Source organism: Chrysochloris asiatica, unplaced genomic scaffold, assembly GCF_000296735.1.
Source record: "Chrysochloris asiatica unplaced genomic scaffold, ChrAsi1.0 scaffold00086, whole genome shotgun sequence".
Taxonomy (NCBI): domain Eukaryota; kingdom Metazoa; phylum Chordata; class Mammalia; order Afrosoricida; family Chrysochloridae; genus Chrysochloris; species Chrysochloris asiatica.
In genome coordinates, this window is record NW_006408604.1 from 6,789,332 (window position 1) to 6,814,559 (window position 25,228).

General features: G+C 37.3%; 1 protein-coding gene across 1 annotated transcript in view; it reads right to left on the minus strand.

Annotated features, from left to right (window-relative positions):
• DERA (deoxyribose-phosphate aldolase (putative)) overlaps positions 1 to 25,228 on the minus strand; it is a 118,655-nt gene that overhangs the window by 90,983 nt on the left and 2,444 nt on the right. The window contains exons 2-5 of the mRNA XM_006866065.1: positions 23,887 to 23,984; positions 22,632 to 22,779; positions 19,822 to 19,917; positions 16,320 to 16,454 (exon numbers count right to left, since the gene is read on the minus strand). Of these exons, the coding sequence (XP_006866127.1) occupies positions 16,320 to 16,454; positions 19,822 to 19,917; positions 22,632 to 22,779; positions 23,887 to 23,984 (477 nt within the window). The remainder of the gene's footprint in view (positions 1 to 16,319; positions 16,455 to 19,821; positions 19,918 to 22,631; positions 22,780 to 23,886; positions 23,985 to 25,228) is intronic.

Here is a 25,228-nt window from a genome sequence, read left to right on the forward strand (position 1 = left end):
AGCTATATGAATGGTTGAATATGAAGCTGATGATGTGCCCTGTAAACTTTCACTCAATGCAAAATAAAAACATTTAATTAAAAAAAAAAAAAAAAGATGTATTGAAATGCTTCTTACAATAATCAATTGTTATTCCCTCAGACCCACCTTTAGTAATAAACAGATGTAGAATGAAGATACACACTGACTTACTTTAAAAGTGTGGGCAGTTCTATATCTAAGATCAACAGCCTATTGGGGTTGATTTAGAAAGATAATTGTGCCTCTGCACTGTTGGGGCTCTCAGCCAGGGCCAAGGAGAACAGGGTATTCTCAGCTGTACGCTACCGCAAAGATGGAAGGAATCTGACATCTGACATAAAGACAGTCTTGGCTAATATAGGTAAGATGGACTGTGGAGGGAAGTTGACCCAGAGTAAGCTAGTAACAGCCTTACCAGTGAGGATGGCCAATATCAGGCACTGGAAAGAACTTATTGAGCAGAGGAAGACAGAGTATTATGTGAAGTTAGGCCAAGAAGACATGGTAAAGAGATTGTTACATACAAGGGAAACTAAACTGAGGATAATGGGAGCAAGATTTCTCACTAACAAGAAAGAAAGGCATAAAAATGGAAGTTGGGAAAACTGAAAAAAGCAAAACAAAAACTAGATGACTTAGATTGTAATGAAAGTTATACATATAACTCAAGGATTTTAATTAAACTAGATAGATAAATATTGACAGACAGACAGACATGGAAGTATATATAGTTGTATTTTTGTTGATATGTGTTTGTGTGTTGTATTTATGTGTAGATTCAAGTATTCCCTAGATTTATCCTTTGAGAGGGCCTAGAAGCAGTATCAATGAGCACATCTAATACCTAAATCTTGATTTCTTAATGCCACTCTTCTAAAGTTGGGAACTAGAACTCCTTAGAAAAACTGGTTGATTTTAGGACGGGGGCAGAGAAAGTCAAAGGTAAACCTGGAATATATTTTATGAGAAAACAAGGAAGTTCTCAGATAATTATGGGAATATGTCAAAAGGGCACAAGAGCCAGTTTGAAGTAGCACCCACTAACCAACTATGGAGAAATTTAAATATAAAAATTAATATTGATAGTAATAAATTTCTTGTGGGTCAAGTGTTAGGCTGCTAACCACAAAAGCAGTGGTACAAACCTACCAGTTGCTCCTCAGGAAAAAGATGAAGCCGTCTGCTCCAATAAAGATTTACAATCTTAGCAACGCTATGCAGGCTTCTTTTAGTAATGGATTATAAACCACTGAGTGAAACAGGAATCCACAAGAGGGAAGAAGAGAGAAATGGATGGAAGATGAATGAGAAGAATGTAATGACAACTAACAAGTACAGAAGAAATGATGGAATTAGAAAATCATCATTTGGCAACTATCAGAGTAATAACTGAAGAATCACAACGGATATTAAACTAGTGTGCAAAAGTTGAATGAGAAACAAAATATTAACATATACTCATATCTCTACTCATCATCCATATTAGTTACTTACTAAAATAGGAACTATTAAGTACTGGATAAGTACTGGATTGCAAGATCAGTTTGAATGCAAGGTTGGCTGTTCAAATCCACCACTTGCTCCTCAGAAATCCTATACAGGGTCACTATGATTCAGAACTCACTCAACGGCACTAAACAACCACAATAATTACTTTTATAAGGAAGAAACTTAACAAAGACCATCTTAGCCAAGTAATACAAGTAACATCATGAATTATAACACAAATCAACATCCTGTGACTCCACTGCAAAGAACAATAAAATGACTGTAGTATTCCTGCTTAAAACACATAGCCTGAATCTAATCATGAGAAAACACTGGACAAAGCTAAAGTGATGTACATTCTACAAAAAAACAAGGCTCTTCCGCATTGAAGAAGATCAAAAAGACATGTAATCCTGGGACTAACAAAGAACTTTATGAGGACAAGCTTAAAAATCTGACCAAAGTAGATTTAATGGTAGTATGGAGTCCTCATGTGGAGCAGTAGGAAAAACACTGGACTGCTAACCACATTGTCAGGGTGACTATGATTCAGAACTGACTCACGGCACTTAGCAACAGCAATGGTATCAAAGCTCATTTTCAGATTTGCATGGTGCTAAGGCTTTAAGGAACTGTGGTAGTGTAGTGGTTCCGAGTCAGATTGCTAACCTCAAGATCAGCAGTTTGAAATTACTAGCCATTCCATAGGAGAAAGATAAGGCTTTCTGCTCCTGTAAAGATTTAGAGCCTCGGAAACCCTGAACAGGGTTGCTATGGGTCGGAATCGACTCTACAATTCATAACCACCACCACCACCACTAAGGCCTTGTATGAAAATGTCCTTGTTTTTAGGAAACACATACTTTAAAGTATTTAAAGGTCATCAGCTTTCAATGGACCATCAGTTTTTGAACTTATTCTCATACAGTCCAGAAAAAGGGAAGAAGAGACACAGACATCTGAAGAGAATGATGAAAAGGTAAAAAAGCGGACATGACAGAATTTTAAAATTGGGCAATCTGAGAAAAGAATAAACAGGAGTTTTATATATATTTGCAACTTTTCTATAAGTTTAAAATCATTTCAAAAATAAAAGTTAAATCATGTTTACTGTAATTTATATAGCATTTATATATTTTGGCTATGGGAAGGCTTTCAGGATTAGTAGATCTGTCATTCTATGCTTTTTATAACAAAAAATGAGATTATATAAGGTATAATAATACAATTATATATTATTTTCTAATCTACTGTTTCCCCTCTATATAATGGAAATCTTCCATATTAATACATACAGATCTATTATATGATTTTTGATTAGTAGTCTTCTATTGAAATAACATGAAAATTTTATTCAATCATTTTTCTGTCATTAGGTATTTAAGCATCCAGATTTTTTGCTTTAATAAACAATACTTCAGTAAATATCGTCACAAGTTAAATCTTTGCATACATCATGATCTTATTGCCTAGAGTTATTATTTTTTCTGCTCACACAGTCACCTGTAATACATTGTTCATCGTGAAACATTCAAGCATTACAGAAACTGCAAAATCCCCATTTAAAAAAAAAAAAAGAAAGAAAGAACAATTCTTGCCACGTACCAGAAAAATAATACTTTGAAAGGCTATTGTAAAAGATGACTGACAAATGAAAATGGAATTCCAACACCATGACTGCAAATTAGTCAGAATAATGCAAAATTTAACAAAACACATACACCAGAGAAATGGCTGGCACAGTGATGTCACATTAAAAACCTGATAATAAATGTTTTGACTAATAATGAGGTTCTCAGGAGTAGTGAAAGTGGGTGTATTAGAAAGCTAGGATATATTACATTGTAAGTGCTTAATCAATATAGTGGCACAACCATCAGAAGAGTTATCCCCCATCCCCCAAAACCCACTACTGCCACAGTGATGAGAAGTGGAGACTTTAATCCCATTTCAGTCCACCATTTCCAGCTGAAAAATAAGTGAGGCTGACTCGATGAAGTTCTCACTGACAGGCATCAGACAACTCAGCCACACTGGGAAGGGTCTGTGTGTTTATGAGATTGTAGATCTTAAATGGATGGGAAAGGGTGGAAGTATGGGAATCATACTCCATCTATTTTAAATAGTACCCCAAAAATGTGAGCAATTGGCTCTACCTTCCACAACATCCCCCACATAAGCAGGAACCTGTGTGTAGAACATTTTGCTTTTTTCTAAATTATCCTGTTTCCCTCCAGCTTCTGCCTAAAAGAAAAGTATATTCTTAACCTTGAGTCGGCTGGCAATCTACTAAGAACTCTGGAAGAGCAATTCTACAGTCCTAGAAAACAATATTAATAAAGCTTTCACATATAGAATTATTATTTAAATAGGAATTCAAGTGTTCCATTTGTATTTCATGCTATTCAAAGGTACTTAAAAAATCATTGTTAATGAACATATATAAGCAATTATTGTTTGAGTACCGGAAAGATGTTCAACGCTACATAAGAATGGGTTGAAACTAACTCTTCAGATAATTTATATGTACAGTAAAACACTTGTATGAAATTGTACAGCAACCTCTTAAGCTGCAAAAGTCACAAAGTGTTCAAAGAACACAATTTTTAGCCACCAAGGTAACTAATTAATCTTATAAGACTGAAACAGATGAGCTAAAACACCTGGTAGTAAAATAACCTATAAGAGATAAAACACAGCCATTTTTGTCAATAATATTTGAAGTTTTGAAGAATCATAGCATAAAAACAAAAACTATAAAAGTCTACAGCTGCCATAAGTATCTACAGAATTTCTCTGTTATAAACAACCTCCAAAACACAGAAACCACAGATTATAGATTTCATGATTTCTCTCCAAAGAGTGTCTATAAACTTAGTGATTGCTTTTCTAATAAGGTATTATGATTAACAGCTTAACCACAGAAAGAAAAACACAAATTTCTTCTCAGAGATGTTCTTTCTAACATACTCCTTGTGCAAAAAATAAATAAAACAAAATTGTTGTCCAGATTCAGAATGTTCAAAATTCACTTGTGTAAGAGAGATTTAGGAAGAACCTGTGGCTTTGACCCTAATATTTCACAAAACTCTAGTTAATCTTGAGGTATGTACTCCATAAACTTAAGTTTAGGAGAGAACAACTCTGGGGCTGAAGAACTGAAGGGAGTCCAAAGCATCTGGATTCAGGAAACAAACAAGATTTACAATTGCTATATTGAGCACATCATGTTGGGAAATGCCATCGAAGTCCTGATCATCTTTGGGGGCATTTCTGCTGTTGCTCCACTGTGGAATAAGTCTCCAAAGACAAGCAAAGCAACGCTAGGTCCCAAGCTCAAGGTTCCTAAACAAGGCAGAACTTTGAAAATATTTTCATGTCACCAGTAAGTACATTAGGTAAATATATGCATCAGAAAGAAGTCATTAAAAATGTTAAGTGAACACCTTTGTACATTTACAGAACATGGAATACATTTAATTTTCAAAATTCACTCAAAAAAGATTTATGTAATAATGAATATCTTTCCAATGAATGTTTTCTTCAAAGAACTGTTTATATAAGAAATGCAACTTTGATGTCAACTTCCATACCACCATAAAGGAAAACTGTCTTTCATTTAATGATCATGTGAACAATACTGACAATGAAACCACCAAAATTAAAATCACAGAACACTACAGTTCTAAAGGACTACAGCGATCACTGAATTCTAGTCCCTCATTCAGAGTTTATTTAAACTGAAGCAGAGAAAAGTGAAGTAATTGCCCAAGAACCAGGTGTGAATTAGCAAAATTACAAAAATAAAATTAAATCCATGTCTTTAGACTTTCTCTTCATTTACTCAACACATGTGCCATATGGTTACTTCTCTTGACAATATATACTATCATCATCAGAAAAGAGAAGAGAAAGGAATAGACAAAATTACAGTTGACACTGGTCCTTCCAGATGATCATTTTACTTATACCATCTAACTTAATCCCTATTATAACTGTGTAAAAAGATGTCATTATCCCTATACCTCAGCTTATGGTATTTTCAATCATTTCATATGTAGATAAAGCTGGACAATGAATGAGAATGCCAGAGAATTGATGCATTTGAATGGCAGTGTTGACAAAGAATACTGAATATAACATGGATGGCCAGAAGAATTAACAAGTCTGTCTTAGAAGAAGTATAATCAGAATGCTCCTTAGAAGTATGGCAAGACTTAATCTTACTTTCGGCATGCTATTGTAAGGTACAAGTCCCTGGAGAAGAATATCATGCTTGGTAAAATAGAGGGTCAGTGAAAAAATAGGAAGTCCTCCAACTAGATGAACTCATATAGTGACAAAAATAGCAGGCTCAAGCACAGCAATAATTGTGAGGATGGCACAAGACAGGGAAATGTTTTGTACATGGGGTCATCATAGTCGGACTTGAACTGACATCTAATAATGACAACATCTCACAACATCATTGCTACTTTACAAAGAAGAATCAGGAAATTAAGTAACTTGTCCAAAAGGAAGGAGCTACAAAATGGTGGAGCCAAGATTACAACCCAGGTCTGTCAAATGCAAAGACTCTATTCTCAGCTACGCCCTGTGTTAGCTCCCTTCTAACTCCACAGCATACCCATTTTGATGAGGCGGTCTAACTGCAACTCTAATGATCACTAGGCTTATTCCACAGGCTGGATGGATGGCCCCCTCCTCAATTATATCCCAGCATAGTGCCCCTACCTGCTATCTTCATCACAGAGAGCCTTCTTCCCAGAGAAAGAATTGTCCTATTCACAAGAGTTTACACGATATACCTCCATCTGAATTCTCCAGATTTAGCACTTTATTATCAGGCCTCCTGTCCTGGCGTGACACAATAGGGGAAGCACTGAACCACAAGGTCAGTTTGAACCATAGGCCAGCAGTTCAAACTCACCAGCCCGCTTTTCTGAAACCCTATACAAGGTCGCTCTGAGTCAGAACCAACTCGACGGCACTTAACAACAATAATCTTATAGTTGAGTTAATGAGTAATTGGCTACTAGCTGAAAGATTAGTGGTTCTGACCTTTCCAAAGGCACCTCAGAAAAAGGCCTACTAATCTACTTCTAAGGAGTTCTGGTAGCGTAGTGGATACGAAATCGGGCTGCGAACCGCAAGGTCAGCAGTTCAAAACTACCAGCTGTTCCGCGGGAGAAAGATGAGGCTTTCTGCTCCAGTAAAGATTTACAGCCTCGGAAACCCTGTACAGGCTCACTATGAGTTAGAACCGACTCCATGGCACATAACAGCAACAACAATCTACTTCTAGAGTCCTGGTGTGGGTGGCACTGTGGACTAATGCATCAGACTGCAAAGTCGTTTGAACTACAAAGTCGGTGGTTCAAGCTCACCAGCTGCTCCTTGGAAACCCTATACAGGGTCGCTATGAGTTGGAATCGACTCATAGTTGGAATCGACTCATTAACAACAACAATCTACTTCTGAATGCTGATAGCCATTGAAAACCCAACTTGAAATTTTGCTCCGAAATACATGAGGTTGCTTGAGTCAGAATCAACCCAATGACAACTGATTTGGCTTGTAAGCACTGGACTATTATTCACAAGGTTGGTGGTTCAAATCAACCAGCCTCTCCTTGAAAACCCTATACAGGATCACTATGAATTAAAAACAACTCAATGGCACTTAACAACACCAAGCTAAATACAGTTATTGTACCAAAAAGAATTTGTCAATGCTCAGTTACATGAAGAGGTATCATATAATCAAGAACTGATGGTAGTGAAGGAAATCCAAGCTGAACTGAAGGCACTGGCTAAAACCAAGACTCCAGGAACTGACAAAATATCAACAGAAATGTTTCCAAAAAATGATGCATGGCTGGAAGTGCTCACTCATCTATGCCATGATATTTGGAAGATAACTACCTGGAAAACCAATTGATTGGTCCATTTTTTGGTCATATTTGTGCCCATTCCAAAGAAGGGGGGCCCAACAGAATGTGGAAATCATTGAACAAAATCTTTACTATCACATGCAACTAAAATTTTCCTGAAGATAATTAAAAAATGGTTGCAGCAGTACATCAATAGGGAGCTGCCTGAAATTCAAGTGGATTCAGAAGAGGACGTGGAGATAGGGATATCACAGAGAACACCAGAAAGATGTTTGTTGTTGTTGTTGTTGTTGTTGTTAAGTGCTGTCGAGTTGGTTCCAACTCATAGCAACCCTCTGTAGAGTTTCCGTGGAGCGGCTGATGAACTTGAACCACCAACCTTGCAGTTCTAACCGACCATGCAGTACAGAGCATTAACCAGTAGCACCACACCAGGACTCCAGAAAGGCATTTACTTGTGCTTTGTTAACTACGCATCATCCTAACAAACTATGGAAAAGATTGAGAAAACAGACATTCCAGAAAACTTAATTGTGTTCATGAAACCTACACTTAGACCAAAAGGCAGTCCTTAGAACAGAACATGGCTACACTGAATGGTTTAAGATCAGGAAACATGTGCACCAGGGCTGTATTCTTTCACCATATTTGTTCAATCTGTATGCTGAGCAACTAATCCAAGAAGGGGAACTATATGAAAAGGAACATGCCATCAGGATTGGGAGATGTGCCATTAACAATCTACCATATGTAAATAAAGAGCTTTGCTTGCTAAAAGTGAAAAGGACCTAAAATACTTGCTGATGAAGATGAGAGACCACAACCTACAGCTTGGATTGCACTTTAATATAAAGAAAACAAGTTTCTTCACAATCGGACCAATGAATAACATGATAGATGGAAAAACTGAAGTGGTCAAACAATTCATTTTCCTTGGATCCACAATCAACATTCATGGAAGCAGCAATCAAGAAATCAAAGCAATTATTGCATCAGACAAATCTGCTTGCAAAGATTTCTTTAAAGTGTGCAAGAGAAAAGATGTCAGTCTGAGAACTAAGGTGCACCAAATTTAAGCCATAGTATTTTCAATAACCTCATATGCATGTGAAAGTTGGACAATGAATATGGAAGATCATAGAAGAATTGAATTATGATGTTGGCGAAGAACATTGAAAGTACCATGGATTGTTAGAAAAACAAACAAATCTGTATTGAAAAAAGTACAGCAAGAGGGTGTGCTTAGAAGTGAGGATGGAAAGGCTTAGTCTCCCATACTTTGGATATGCTCTAAGGAGGGATCAGGTGTTCTTAGTAAAGTTGAGGGTCAAAGGAAAAAGAGAAAGCCACCACCCCCCACCCTCACCCCATGAGATGGACTAACACATTGGCAGCAACAATGAGCCAAAGATAACAAATGTAAGGATGGCACAGGCTAGGCAGTGTTCCATTCTGTTGTGCATAGGGTCTCTATGAGTTAGCACCTAACAACAACAATGCTAAATACAAAAGGGAGACAGAAGAAGAAATTATGCATTTAAATTACGGTGCTGGGGAAGAATATTAAATATACCATGAACTGTCAGAAGAACAAACAAATCTGTCTTGCAAGATGTATGGCTGGATTGCTTCTTGGAAGCAACAATGGTGAGATTTCATCTCTAATACTTTGGAAATGCTGTCAGAAAGGATCAGTCCCCGGAGAAGGACGTCATGCTTGGTCAAATGGAGGGTCAGTGAAACAGAGGAAGACTATCAATGAGATGAACTGACACACTTGCAGCAGCAAAGGACTCAAACAAAACAAAAACCCTAAACAGCATCACTATAAGGGTACAGGACCAAGCAGTGTTTTGTTCTACTGTACACAGGGTCAACAGGAGTCAGAAGCAACTCTACTGTAGTCATTTCTAACTACAATATACAGAAACAAATAGTAAACACAATGTGTATTAATTAACAATTGGCAAATTATCCACCACCTAAACTATGAAGAACCAAGAACTAAAAATACGTGTCATAGATTGAATTGTGTCCCCCAAAGATACAATTGTAAAGTGTTGTAAATCCTAACCTCAGTGGTCACCATTTCATTTGGGAATCAATTGTCCCTGTAATGTTAACAAGACAGGATTATTGTAAGGTGTGTCTTGAGTCAATCTCTTATAAAATATAAAAGGATCAGACTAAGAAAGCAAAAATGGGGAAACACAGATGCCAAGTCATATGACTATCACCCAGGAGCAGAAACTCCAAAAAAAATAAGGATCTCCCTCCAGAGACAACAGAGAGAAAAAGCGTTCCTCAAGAGCAGATGCCCCAGAATTTAAACTTCTAGTTTCCTGTGAGAAAATAACTTTGTTTGTTAAAGTCATTCATCTGAGGTATTTCTATTATAGCAGCGCTAAGTAACAAGAGGGTCCTGGTGTGATGCTGTAGGATAAGCACTTGAACACAAGGTCAGTTTGACTCGCAAGGTCGGTGGTTCAAACTCACCAGCCACTCCTAAGAAACCCTATACAGCATTGCTATAGATTGGAACTGACTCAATGGCACTTAATGACAGCAACAATAACAACAGGTAACATGACAGTATAAGTGCCCTGTAAACTTTCACTCAATCCACAATAAAAACCTTAAATTTGAAAAAAAAAAAAAAAAAAAAAATTAAAAAGTACTCCAAGTTAGGGCACCGGGGAGAGTGGGAGTAGAGAGTCAATTTTTAAATCACAGAGAGATTTTCACAATACAAGTATAGAAGCCTAGCCCTCCCTCTCTCCAACCCTCAATTCTGATATTTCACATGGCCTGGGGAATGTGCCAAGTTCTGTGAGGCAAGAAATTTGAAAATGTTCCTCAGGTAACTCACAGAACCAGCAATACAAGGAGGCTTCAAAACATTAGTGAAAAAAGTGCCATCATCTTTCAATTCTATTTTCCCATGAACTTTTGAAGTCCTACTCTACCAAGTTAAAAATTCCTGTCCTGAGTTATAAATTAGTTGGAATATATTTTTTATGGACAGATGGAAAGGAGTGAGGCTCTAAAACGCCAAAAGGAAAAGACACAGTGCCAGAAAGAAGTCAACAAGACCTGACAGGTAAAATCTTACCAGCAAAACAATAACAAAGACATTTAAATAAAATAAATTTGTATCCGCTTCCATCAAGTCAGCCCCAAATGCACGATGACCCCATGCACAGTGACACAAAATGCAGCCCAGACCATTGTGCTCCATGGGCTTTCTATGACTGAGTTTTAAAAGTAGACTGCCAGCCCTTTCTTCCAAGGAGCCTCTAGGCTGACTAAAACCTGAAACCTTTAGTTAGCAATGGAGGATGTTAACCAGGCCTCAAAAAAGAAGATACACATTCAAAAAGCAAAACAGCACAACATGGACTGTTCGCTGTGGGGAAAGTCATCTCATAGATTTCAGTAGCCCCTGAGAACATCCAGGATAATACAATCATTGATACGTATTTGTGAATGATCAAGGAAAAATTAAATTGCATTTAATAGATTTTGTTTAAAAAGTCAAGTATATAAAAGCACTTTAAAGGATTTCTCTCTAAAATGTCTAGATTCTTTGATTTTGAATATTTATTTGTGTGGTTCAGTGGTTAAGCTTTGAGGTGTTAACCAACAGGTCAGCTGTTCGAATACACCAGCAGCTCTGTGGGAGAAAAATGCAATGGTCTGTTTCCGTAAAGATTTACAGTATTGGAAACCAAAAGGGGTAATTCTAGCCTGTCCTATAGAGTTGGTATGAGTCAAGGGCAACCATTGAGGGCAATGGTTTACTGATGTGAACAAGACCAATGAAAAGCAACATGGTTTAGTGGGGGAAGTGTATGAGTTGTAGAGTCAGACAGACCCCCGTTCTGGAGCTCAGTAGGTGTGGAAATCTTAGTAACTAAAATCAGGGAAGAGATGAGGTTTTAAAGAAAAGCAGAGAGTGTTTGAGGAGTAGTTATGCTGGGACAGAACGTCAGCAGTGACAGAGGAGGAGCTTGCAAATGAGACACTGGAGTAATCAGAAGCATGGAGGAAATCTAAATGCAGAGTCATCAGAACTAAAACAAGAGAGTGGGCTTAAAAAGTCTGTGGAAAATAGGATTAAAAGAGAATGCAATTTTTCTGTGAATACTTTGAAGGCCTCTTGTATCTGTAGAAGGAGGAAAATGGTCCACTGTGCCAAAAGTTGCTGCAAACTAAAGAATGGAAGACCATCCTTTGGACACAGTGAAATGAGAAGTCAATTAGTATTAATAAGGACAGATTCAGATACTGGTTATACCAGGAATCATATTAAATGGGCTAATAAATGAAAGGAAAGGGAGACAAGGGAGATAAGTAATTACACCTCTTTCTAGACTTTCAGCTGAAGGAAGCAAAGAGACTTAGTTGAGGGTTAGGGAGAATTTTGGCATATATAGAGAGAATGGAGATACAAGGGGGGGAAATTACTAATAAATGGAATAAAACTCACTGCCATCAAGCTGCATTGCAAATCACAGCAACCCTATAGGATAGAATAGAACTACCCTATAGAGTTTCTGGGGTTGTAAATCTTTACAGAAGCAGACTGCCACATTTTTCTCCCATGGAGCAGCTGGTGGGTTTGAATGACCAAACTTTTAGCTAGCAGCCAAGCATTTAACCAGTGAGTCACCGGTGCTCCTTCATAAATGGAGTAAGGTCTCTAAAAACGAGCGGAGATGGAAACCGCAGCGTGGTGAAAGGATTAGACTTAGGAGGAAAGGCACCTGCATTCACTAGAAGAGGAAGAAAAGGATGACACAAACGAACATAGATCTGATACGAGGAACTTGAGGGAGATCCTGCTTGATGGGGTTTATTTTCTTTGACTCATCAACAACTTGTGATAGGCAGATGACACAACCTTGCTTGCTGGAAGCAAAGAGGACTTAAAATACTTACTGGTAAAGACCAAAGACTACAGCCATCAGTATGGATTGTACATAACTATAAAAAAAACAAAAATCCTCACAACTGAAATCTATAAATAACATCATGATAAATGGAAAAAAGATTAAAGTTGTGAAAGACTTCATTTTGCTTGGATCCACCATTAATACTCATGTAAGCAGCCATCAATAAAACAATATACTGTATTTGGCAAATCTGTTGCATAAGACCTCTTTAAAGTGTTCATGAGCAATGATATCAGTTTAAGGACAAAGGTGTTCCTGACCCAATCCATGGTATTTCCAATCACTTCATATATACGTGAAAGTTGGACAATGAATAAAGGAGACCACAGAAGAATTGATGCATTTGAATTATGGTGTTGGAGAAGAATATTAAAAGTAATATAGAGACTATCAGAAGAACAAACAAAACTGTGATGAAAGAAATAACGCCAGAATGCTCCTTAGAAGCCAGGATGACAAGACTTAGTTGCTCATACTTTAGACATGTTAGCATGAGGGACCAGCCCCTTGAGAAGGACATCACACTTGATAAAATGGAGGGTCAGCAAAAAAAAGATGACCCCCCCAATGAGAAGGGCTGGCACAGTGGCAGCAGCAATGGGCTCAAGCATAACAATTGTAAGGATGGCACAGGACCAGGCAATGTTTCATTCTGTTGTGTACAGGATCGCTGGAAGTCAGAACCCACTTGACAGCACCCTAACAGTATCAACATTCTCTTTGAGAAGTAGCAGGTAAATCATCTGTTAAGAGTGAAGGAGCCTAAAGATGGTGGGTGGAAGAGTTGGAAGTTTGAGAAGACTTGTAGTTGTTAAGTGACGTCGAGTCAGTTCCAATTCATTGTGACCCTGTATAGGGTTTTCAAGACTCTAAATCTTTGCAGAAGTAGGAAGACTTCAGAAGAGTAGAGATTCTAAATTGTCACCAAGGAGAACGGAGGAGAAGAATCTGAATATCCTTTCATCTCTAATGTAAACTATGGACCCTGGTGACCATCAGACATGGTTAGAATGTATGCAGAAAGGCTAGGTTTTAAAAATGGGAGTCTTCCTATTGAGCTTTAATAAGTACATTACATTCCTCAGTGCATAAAGGAGAGGGGTCTGGATTTGAACATGTAGTAACCTGACAGAAATATCAATCAGTTCATTCCAAGAAATGTAACTGAGGTTCATATTTTAGTAAACAGCTAATACTAAAACATGACACTGAAAACTATAATATGTAATCAAATTGAGAATCTAAATTAAGGCAAAATAATGCAGTGAAAAAAGCCCTAAGTTGTTGTAGGTATTTATTTAGAATTTAATTTCTAGTATTAAGTGTTCCTTTTCAATTTGTTTTGGGTCAAGGGGTTATTGACACCATAAAAAAAGAGTTAATAAAAAAATCTGTTCTGGGACAAAGATGTGCTATTATGTTTTTCATGAATACATGTTACTGAAAATCAGATCAGCTGTTAAAAACAACCATTTCTAGCTCATTAAAGGATGGCCAATTACATCAAAACCTATTTCCTATTGTGTTTTATTTTCCAATTAGTCATGTTCTATAGACAGGAGCAAAGGTTACAATATAAATATATTTCCATATCCGTAACTGCTTAGTAAAAGACCTAAGAGGTACATAGGTTCTTACCCACTAAATCACACACACTTCATTCCCAGATTCTTTGTAAATATTACATTTACTTTCCCTCTTTTGTTAGCCTTAAATCTTAAGTGAATGTATGACTAAAAGCAGATAACCAGTTTTAATATATGGGACAAGAGATACCTACTTTTATGTAGATCTGCAATAATTCAAAAAAATTTTCAATTGACCAAAATACACATGAATAGTAATGCAAGAAATACAAACGGAAACTACAAGAAGATATTTTTAAATTATGAGGATTGATGAGGATGTGGGGCAATAGCAATGGGCCTACATGGGGAAAGAACTCACTGCCACTGAGTTAATTCCGACTCACAGAGACCCTGTATAAGGTTTCCAAGGCTATAAATCTTTACGGGAGCAGAAAACCACATCTCTTTCCAGAGGAACAACTAGTAGGTTTGAACTGCTGACCTTACAGTTAGCAATCCAGTGCTTATCCTACAGCACCACCAGGACTCCTTGCATGGGAAACAGAGTAGTATAATATCTCTGAAAAGCAAATATTTCAAGCTAAAAGACTATATTTTCCAGTTTCATTTGCACATTAGCACAACAGAAATAAAAATTATAAGAAAACCAACTGATAGGGAAGAAGTCTTCACACCAAGTATCAATCCTATCCCCCTCTGTATACAGAGCTGATAGGGAAAGGCAACTTAGACATTGGCTACCTAAAATAAGGGGGTGATAAAGGCACAAAGTAGTCAGTCGACTTACAAGTTTTCAAGAGGGAGTTTAGTTTCAGAGTGTGCGGGGGGAAGGTAGAATCCCCACTGAATAGTTCTCATCTTATCTGGATGGGTCTGGTGAAAAGAGATGGGGATAAAATTCTTGTGATTCAATAGTGAGTAATTTGTTATCATGACTAACTGCAACTGTCACAGCAGTAAAGGTAGAAGTTCTGTAACAAAAAGAGGGGAGTAGTTAATCCTACAATCCAGGAACAGAGGACCCTAGGACCATATAGGGAGAAGAGCATAAGCCGAATGTGGGACCCTATCCAGAGAAGCAGCAACACTAGAGATGGAGCAGAGATGAGGACATGGAGAAATAGAAGAGTTGAGGACTCTAGACTCATGGAAAGAGAAAGGCTGTGTGCTTGTGGCCAGGAGGCAGACTTGCAGCATGTGCCTTTGGTTGTTTATATTATTATATATTCCTGAGTGTTTTTGTGTACATCCAAAAGAAAAAAACAGAGGGAATGGAAGCAAATATTGTTGAATGATGATGCACGGAGAAGACTGTTATCATTGCAATGAAACGATGTATTTTTGTAAAACTGATGTTCTCCCATGTAAACTATCACTCACAATAAAAACTTTAAAAAAATAAAATAGAGGGAGGGGATGTATGTGTATTCATGTGAAGAGAAAAAAGTCTAAAAAGCAAAGTGATCAGGGGTTATTTCTACTTCCTTTATTATTGACTGATTTTTCTTTTTGTTAACAATGAGTACGTATAACTTTTAAAATCAGAATAAAATATGCCTTTTATTTGGAACACACAGATCTAAAGAGACAATGTATTATTCTGACTTTACCATATGATTTCATTAAAAGATTCTGATTCAACTACTTATTATAATGACTGAAAGCTATATTTATTTTAACTATCAACAATCTCATCTTCAGTATGAATAATTTATTTAAAACAGAGGTAAAATCTATTTGATTCTTTAACATATAATCATAGAAACAATAGCTTGTTATATAATGGACAATGTCTTATTGTAATCTATTGTGATAGTAACTTACGAATCTCAGAGGTGAGTATCAAATGATATTCACAGGAGCTTTATGCTACCGATACTAGGAGTAAAAACATATTTAGGAAAATCTAAGCAGACTATTCATAACACTCCATCCTCAAAATCTTTTACAATTAACATAAATAAGGGACCTCTCCTTAATCACACATAAGCACTGCAAAAAATACTTAACTAAAATGATTTACGTATTAAATAACAAAACAATATAAAATATTAGTTACTTTTTCCTCCTAAAAAGAAAGTATCATAGTAAAATTATTATTTTTTTAAGTTCATGAATCTACTGCATAGAAATAACTATTTACCTAAGCACTCAAAGGGACCCAAAATGTTCATGCAGGTTGGCAACTGCTTAGATTTAAAAGGGGCATGAGGATGAGCAAGCTAGCCATGTGTTCTCCTAGCTTAATCCTCTGACTCGTGACTTATAATCTTCATCCTCTGGCCTCCAAAAACATTGCCTCCTACCAGGTCCCCACCATTTGACCCCTAGGGCAGAACTGTGACTACTTCTCAGGTGAGGATAAAGACCTACCTTCCCACTGGCCTGTCAGCACCAAGGTCCTATTTATTACCACATCGATTTCTGTAGCCCCATCTTCAACAGCCAATCTGATCTCTTCTAGTCGTGTTTTCAAATGAGTCTGTCCAGCTGGGAAACCAGTGGCCACTAGAAGAGATTTTTTAAATAAAGAAAGGAGGAGAGGGTGAAAGGAAAAACAAATTTCAATTGATCAGTTTCTAAAAATAATTAAGACCAAAAAAAAATGAATTAAAAACTTCATGCATATACTTTAAAGCAATTGTGAAGAAAAAGAAATTTATTTCACAGTGTTGATGTTAGGAGAAATATTAGCATCCTATCCTCCAGAAAATCAAATTAAGTTGTTGCACAGATGTTCATGAGAATGTCTTAAGTAACCAGCAATAATTACGTTATTGTCACAATGGTGTTGCTGTTGTTGTTAAGTGCCATTGAGTCGGTCCTGCAACATGCGGCCTTGCATAGGGTTTCGACAGAGTATCTGGTGGGTTTGAACTGCTGACCTCACAGTTCAACAGACCTTGCAATTGAGTGCTTATCCCACAGCACCACACCAGGACTCCATACATATTAGGAAGTTCTTATGGCACTGCAGGATAAAGCACTGAACCACAAGGTCGGTGTGAAATACAAGGTCAGTGGTTCAAACTCACCAGCTACTACTCCTTGGAAACCCTATAAAGGGTGGCTATGAGCCAGAACCGACTTGATAGCACTTAACAATAACAACAACAAAAATGACAGCACAATAATTGTCATGAAATAATAACTGCAGCCCTGTCTTAATGAGCACTAGACCCTACCCTTGATCAGTTGGTTATCATTGTATTTCTTGAGTTACTCATTCATGAATCTCTCCAGCAGTTACAAGTAAATTGTAGTATAGGCTCCTCAAACAGAGGAATAAATGAAAAGAATTCAGAAAGAAAAATAACCTATTCAGTCCACAGCAGTTAGCTTGTGGTGCAATGATTTGCTTTTTTAAGGCATTTCTCACCATGATCTTTTTACACCCTCAAAATGACTGGAGGGAACAATGCAAGTAAGATGCATGTGGCCCACCATGGTGATTGGACAGCCTGCTAAAATGAAAATAAGATGCATGGCACCCTTGTGGGGGGTGGGACCATGCCTATATGGTGTATGAAAAACTAACAAGGGTATTGGTTATCCCAGAGGCAGAAAGGAAGACCTCACTACCACCAAAATCAACCAGGAATAGAATGCATCATTTGGACTCAGAGTCCCTGTGTAGAGAAACTCCTATATCCAAGAGGCAGAGAGAGAAAACGGTAATATCAAAGACAATATGAAATGGCAAGAAACTACAACAGAGAAGTGGTGCTAGGAAAACCAGTAGACCAGCATAAGATAATGCAGCGGGCTTCCCAGATCATGATGCAAGGTGACTACAGTGGTCCAGGGAGTGAAAGAACTGAGTGCCAAGGCTTGCAGAAGACATGGGGTGCCTCCAGGCACTTATTGGCAGAGCTACGGAGCTTTGGAACACTTGCCTGAGCAGGGCAGTGGCCAATGGGCTAAGGGCCAGAGAGAGGCCTGCCTCTCTCACACAACTCAGATGGAGCTGTCTTGATCCAAGAACTGTATCCTAAGTCAATCCTGATCCTAAACTATAACCTGTAATTTCTCTGATAAACCGCATGGTCTTAAGTACTGTCTATGAGTTCTGTGTGGCCTTTGTAATTAATTATTGAACCCAGCAGAGGAGAGTGCTATGTATGTGGTAGGAAGGGGGCTAGAGGAGTAGGGGGAAGAGCACGGCTTGTATTTTAAAGGTTGGCGAGAGGAGGTTATGTCTGACCTCCTCCTAATAGGAATCAGCCTTGGACTAATGTTGATTTTGACTCACCCCCTCGTGAAGTTAGAGAAGGTCAGATGCCACCACACCATGTTTACAGTTCACAAAAAGTGGGTGGGGATTGAGTTAGGAAAGGAAGAGGCAGGTATAACTAGACAGAAAATTAAATTACTATATTTTTGTCAAAGTTAATTTAAAAATATATACATGTGAATATTTCATTCCATTCCCACATCTAAAGTTAACTATTGTGTCTCCTTGATGTTATTAAATTCCTTGAAACGGCCACCTTAGAGGAAAACACATTTCCCAATTGTAAAAGGAAAAGCTGAGCTGGCTGAGGTTGATGAGAAATTAAGGTTCACAAAGGTATAACTGCCAGGTACTTTGGGAATCCTCACAAATAGATCATATATAAATATTACATACTATGCTTCTTCCGATGTATCCCTGATAAAATAAATTAATATTTTATAGACTTTAGTCTATAAAATATTCTTTATAGACTTCTCTTTTAAAGCACCAGGATTCTATTAGAAGCCGAATCTAATTGTGTATCTACCTACTCACACACATGTAGATACCCTAGAGCTTTTAAGATTTTCCTCTCCCTCATGCCAAGCCCTACTGATTCCACGCTATATAATTAAGTCTTGAAGTGCCCGCTCCCTTTCATCTTCTATCTCCCACGTGAAATGTCATGAGTCTCCCTAATTGCATTTCTACCCTTTTACAATTTGTCCACTGCTATCAGATGGCACTTAACAACAACAACCTCTCATTGACTTACTATCCCAGGAAGCTGACCATGTCATACTTCTGCTGAAAACTCCATCTGCAGAATAAAGCTCAAGTCGCACATAATGTGCCACTTCCTACAGGGTGTAGTGCAAATCTGCTTCTCCACCTCCTAACTCTAATTTCTCTCCTTTCACACTTCTTTATGATCCAACATTTACAAACTACTTTCAGTCCCTCAACATTTTTTGTCCCTTCACAAATGTGATTTCCTCTGACCAATATTTCATTTCCCATCTTATCAATACTACAAACTCCTCCTTATATTCTTAAGATTGAATATAAGTGTTACCTCCTCTATGAAGCATTCCCTGACCCTCTGGGTATTATTAAACAACCTCTGAAGAACAAGTCATTCCCTGATTAGAGTTAGAACGGTGTCTTCTACATATCTCTACTATTATATGGATCATCTCGCATCATGAGATTTTTTTTTTTTTTTTTTAATTTGGCCATCCCTCTTAACCAAATGAGTTTCCTTAAGGTCAGGGATATAACTCTGCATTCTTGAGACATAATAGAGTATCTGCTACTTACTAGGCCATTGTTGTTGTTGTTGTTAAGTGCCGTCAAGTCGGTTCCAACTCATAGCGACCCTGTACAGGGTTTCCGAGGGTGTAAATCTTTACGGAAGTAGAAAGCCTCATCTTTCTCCCGCGGAGCGGCTGGTAGTTTCGAACCACTGACCTTAAGGTTTGCAGCCCGATTCGTAACCACTACGCTATTAATAAATACTAAAATAATGACTAACTATAACTGATGAAATATAGAAAGTTAAAATTATGGAATACAAATATGTATGATACCCTAAAATGTCTGAGTCGAAGAGCTGGATACATGCTAAAGAACAATAGCTAAGGCCACAATCCATTTTACCTGATGCTACAGGAATGTTGCAGCCTGCAGCCCTCAGAGCCTTGACAGCATCACATACTCGGGCAGGATAAACACAAACAGCAGCTGTAGTAATGCCTACAAAGGAAAAAAATCATAATAGCCTATTTTATACAAAGTTCAATGGATACAATATGCTTTTTAATTATTATTTATATTTCAACATTGACAGGAATTAATGCTGTAACAAACTGAAAGGTTTTTACTTTTCACATTCCCTTTTACTTCTCAATAACATGAATCACTTTCTTATCATTATAGCTATAGACTAAAACAAGTTTGATACAATGTTCTTTGAGGTTCATATAATAGCATTGTTGAAAATACCTAACCTGTAAACATAATGGTGGTCAATGAGACTATTTTATTTCATGTAGATAGCAAAAATCCAGGTTTCTGCAGCATTCAAGTATGAGAGTGGGTAAAGAAATACAAACGAACTGTAAAATTTTGAAAAAAGTAAGACCACATAGGATGGAACAACCAAATGACATTTAACGAATTCTATTAACGCTTTTTAAGGAGCTCTGGTAGCGCAGTGGTTACGAATTGGGCTGCTAATTTCATGGTCAGCAGATGCATGGGAGAAAGATGAGGCTTTCTGCTCCTGTAAAGATTTACAGCCGTGGAAACCCTGTAATACAGGGTCACTATGAGTTGGAATAGACTCCATGGCACATAGCCACCAGCACCATTCGTTCTTTTTGGAGAAAGATGAGACTGTCTATTCCCATAAAGATTTACAGTCTTAGATACCCTATATAGGAATTGACTCAATGACAGCGCGTTTGGGTTTGGTTTTTTTTGGATTCCTTCTTCCAAGGAATCCTGGTGGCATAGTGGGTTAAGTATTGAGCTGTTAACTGTCACTTAGAGGTTCAACCCACTAGCTGCTCTGAAGGAGAAAGCTGAGATTTACAGTCCTGGAAAAAGAAAGAGGCTGTTCTATTCTGTTGTAGAGGGTCACTCTGAGTTGAAATTGACTGAATGGCAGTGGGTTTGAATTCCTTCTTTGACAGAGCTCTGATAGTACAAAATGTTAAGCGGTTGGTTGTTAACTAAAAGGTTGTGGTTTGAACCCAACCAATAGCTCCATGGAAGAAAGACCTGGTGCTCCACTTCTGTAAGGATTACAGACAAGAATACCTAAGGTCAATTCTATTCTGACACATAGGGTTGCTATGAGTCAAAAAATTATGCAGAGACACCTAACAACAAAAACACACTCCGTCTTTTTGCAAGAAATAACAAAATCCAAAACAGAAGGGAAAGCCCAGAAAGGATATAACTCTGAAATTTTAAAAAGCACAATAAAGTCAAATGGCCTTTTCTGTTATTGTTAAGTGCCGTTTAGTTCTGACTCACAGAGATTCCGTATTGGGTTTCCAAGGAATGGCTGGTGAATTTGAACCACCGATACTTATGGTCCAGTGCTTTACCCTACAGCACCACACCAGGACTCCAAATAGCCTCTACTAAACATAATATCGTAAGACATACAAAGTCACTACTTTGAAATGTTACAAATAGGGTGGTGGTATTATTGTCAACTTAAAAGAAGCATGATAAATACATTTTTTTAAACTGTAGTATTGTTTAGGTCTATAAATATTCTATAAATTATTTGGGATAAAATACTTGTTGTATTGGGCTAACTCAACATCTCAATTCGCACTCACTACAGACGAGCACTCATGAGCCAAGAAGCATCCTTCTATAAAAATGAGATCTGGCTCCTAAAGCCAGGCCAGTCAGCAACACGGCATATCATCTTGGAAAAGTCATTCTAGGTATGTTTCCTTATTTAGAATATAAGGGGATTGACTCTCAGAGATCACTCCATTTCTAAAATGTGAAGGTTTTAAATTTATGGCAACTTTAGAAAGTCCCTTCTCTCATGTATGCTAAGGGAATGAATATGGCTTTTTTCAAAAGATCTAACCTAATCTACAAGTATTCAATATCTTCCATTTGCATTTTATTCTCAAAAGTATTTCATTTACTCACAGAAAATACTTTATGTATGAGATGTGATTATTAAGTAATGAGACCAGCTTTTTCACAAGCAGCTAGGGAATCAGAATCAGTATTTTAGATAGAAATTTTTCAAAACTGATGAACTGGAAAAAAAATATAAAGAAACTTTCTACCCGCAAGTTTAATTCATGATGAAAAGAACTGACCTAAAAACAAGAAGCAGATTCTCTCCCTGTTGTTTTTCACAGAAAAATCAGAATGAAGTGTCTGTGCACACATGACAAGAGTTTCTCTTATGGATTTTATAATTATCTGTTGCTGTTGTTGTTGTTGTTAAGTATCCGTGAGTTGCTTTCAACTCACAGTGACCCAGTATAGGCATTTATAAGGAGCAGCTGGTGGGTTTGAACTGCCAGCCTTTCGGTTAGCAGTCCAGTGCCTATCCTACAGCGCCACACCAGGGCATCTATATCTTATGTTGTTGTTGTTGTTAAGTGCCGTCGAGTCGGTTCCGACTCACTCAGACTCTTTTTAACTTGGGGGTTTTGCACCTTTAATTGTTGTTGTTGTTGTTGTTAAGTGCCATCGAGTCGGTTCCGACCCATAGCGACCCAGTACAGGGTTTCCGAGGGTGTAAATCTTTACGGGAGTAGAAAGCCTCATCTTTCTCCCGCGGAGCAGCTGGTAGTTTCGAACCGCTAACCTTAAGGTTCGCAGCCCGATTCGTAACCACTACGCTACCAGAGCTCCTTATATTGCTCTTAAAATAGTGACTAGTATTATAACCAGATAAACACTGGATAGATTATACACACCTTGATCATGCATATCTAAAGCCTTTAAGAGATCTTCCCGGATTGGATACTTGGCTTTATAACAGAGTCTTTGAACATTGGAAAATGTATCATCACCAGAGAGTGTAGTAAGATCTATAAAGGTAACAGCTTTCAGGAGCCAAGCAGCCTGGTTTGAAAAAAATTAAAATAAGGGAAAAAAATTAATCTTCAATATAGCTAAAGAATTATAAGAATAAGAGTTGCTAAGTTCTGATGTCTACATTGTTTTAAGGCATATCATTCTTCTATATTATATAAACATGGCTCAAGAGTGATTAATACGGTAAATATTATCCAATTTAAAAACAAAAAAAAAAGGAGGTGGGAGTAATCTTGCTCTAGTCTTAAAAAGAATCTTTCTCTTCTAAAGTTATTCCACCTTAAAACCCCTAATAGATCAAGTCTTCTAGATCTCACCACGATGTGGGAGAACTTGGGAGTAAGAAGATTTCTTAGTTATACATTTTACCTCTAGTCCTGGCATCTAGGATGAGATCGTATAAAAATAAGAGACTCCAACTTCCTTTTTTTTTATATAAAGTTTAACCCAATTCCATTTTTAAAGCAACATTCATAGCTCACAACTAATTCCTTCTATCTTTCCAGCCAGAATACTTCCAAGAATGAGCAAAATGTCAAATGTCACCCTAGCGGATTCATTAACAATATTCTATCTCACTTGTAAAATGAACTGAGTTTCTTTCAGTCTTGCAGTGCATAGCACATCTTTGGTTGGTATAAAACGAAGAATATGCTGACCACAAGTACTCCTGGAAACATCATGCATTGAAAAATGATTTATGAAAATTAATAACAAAGTAAACAGGATGGTCAAAGAATGTCAACTATTATACCTAAGGGTCTCAACAGTGGACATACCAGCTTTACATGCTACGGTTTTAAAATTAAAACAGGAGACAGCCAAAGAAGGCATGTCTAAGAAACTGAATAAATGTGTTGCGAAAATATGCCATTTACTTCACTCATGAATAAAGATGTCTCAAATTCATTTGCGGTTTTGCCACTCAAGAGTGATAAGATTTTTAACTTGTTTGGATAAATGTGTTATCTTTCTTCAACCTATCATCATCACATATGAATTATTAAAATAAGTCATGGACAGCTGCAATCTTAAGTTTAGATGCATCTTGAACAAAATTCAATATTGCGGCCTTGAGGGAAGAGACCACGCATTGTAAAATACAGGAATAGAAGGCTCAAGAAGAATCCTTACTTGCCACTCATTCTTCACGGTTCTGCGAGCCTGGATTTGTTCGGCACGCCTCAGAACTGCTGGTTGATTCACTTGTATTTTGGAGATCCAGCTAAGATCTAAAGGAGAAAGAACAACATTTTTTAAAACTTACAGTTTTAGTAAATATACTCCCTTATTTTTATATGGTCTTGGAAAGGATACACTTATCATTTGGCATCAAAACTCTTTTAAAAGCTTATGTTTAGCTTTCACACAACTACAAATAAGTAACCTTAATGAAGGAAGCCCAGTCTTGGAAAGTCAGGCTTCCTTTAAAATAAAGTACATTTGGAACCAAAAGACGCTATTGATTCACTGCACGTACACATCTAAAATTGGGAAAATGTGCTACCCATGCCATGTGCCTCACTTCTGACAGCAAAGACTTATTAAGTGTGAGTGTTCAGTCCAGGAGAGCAAACTATTAATAAATCCTTCAATGAATTAATGTTGAAGCTAAAAGGAATCTTTGATTACCAACCCCTGACTGACAAGATTAATGTCTACTACATATTGACACAGTAAGCCCATTCTTTTTCAAAGGAGAATTTTTCAAAATGTTCTAGAAATAACAACAACTGACATAGTAAATGTTAGAAAAAGGGCAGAAAACAAACACAACCATTCAAAATTCCAGAAGATACCTCTGTTTCTTGTGTTCTGAAATGCCCTCTCCTATCTCATTCCCACCTTTCATTTTCTTCCAGGTGACAAGACATTTCTACAGGATTCTGCCTAAATGTTAGCTTTATGTAACATTGTCAGTTTCCTAAGTAGAGCTAGCATTTAGATATATACCTCTCTAAGAGAGAACATATCAAACTGTATTTAATTCAGCAAGGCGTCATGGTAGAATTGTCTCTTGCAGTTATTATGCTGTGAGTCATGATCTTATTCATCTTTAAGTGTCTAACACTAAATATACTGTCTGGTGCACATGTATTTAAACTACACCCAGTAACACTCTAAAGTATATGTGGTGTCACAGTAAACTGAGCACATGTACATTTGCCTTCTGTAGCAGGTAACTAACCATATTTCTATACCCCAGTAGCAACTCCATGTTCCTGAGGAATCATCTTCTTAGAAGAGCCTTGAAAATCGACTGTGGAAAAGATTATTCATTAGAACGTATGTCCCGATTTTTTTCATAAATGATTATTAAGGAAAAAAAAAAAACTGACTGCACATTCTACTGAATTAAAACACACATAATGAAGTGATTGCATCTTCAGTAAAGAGAAGACCACAAAACACATAATCACAAAGCATCATAATTATCTCCATTTGATTCTTCTTTAAAGTATCATTATTAAAGGTG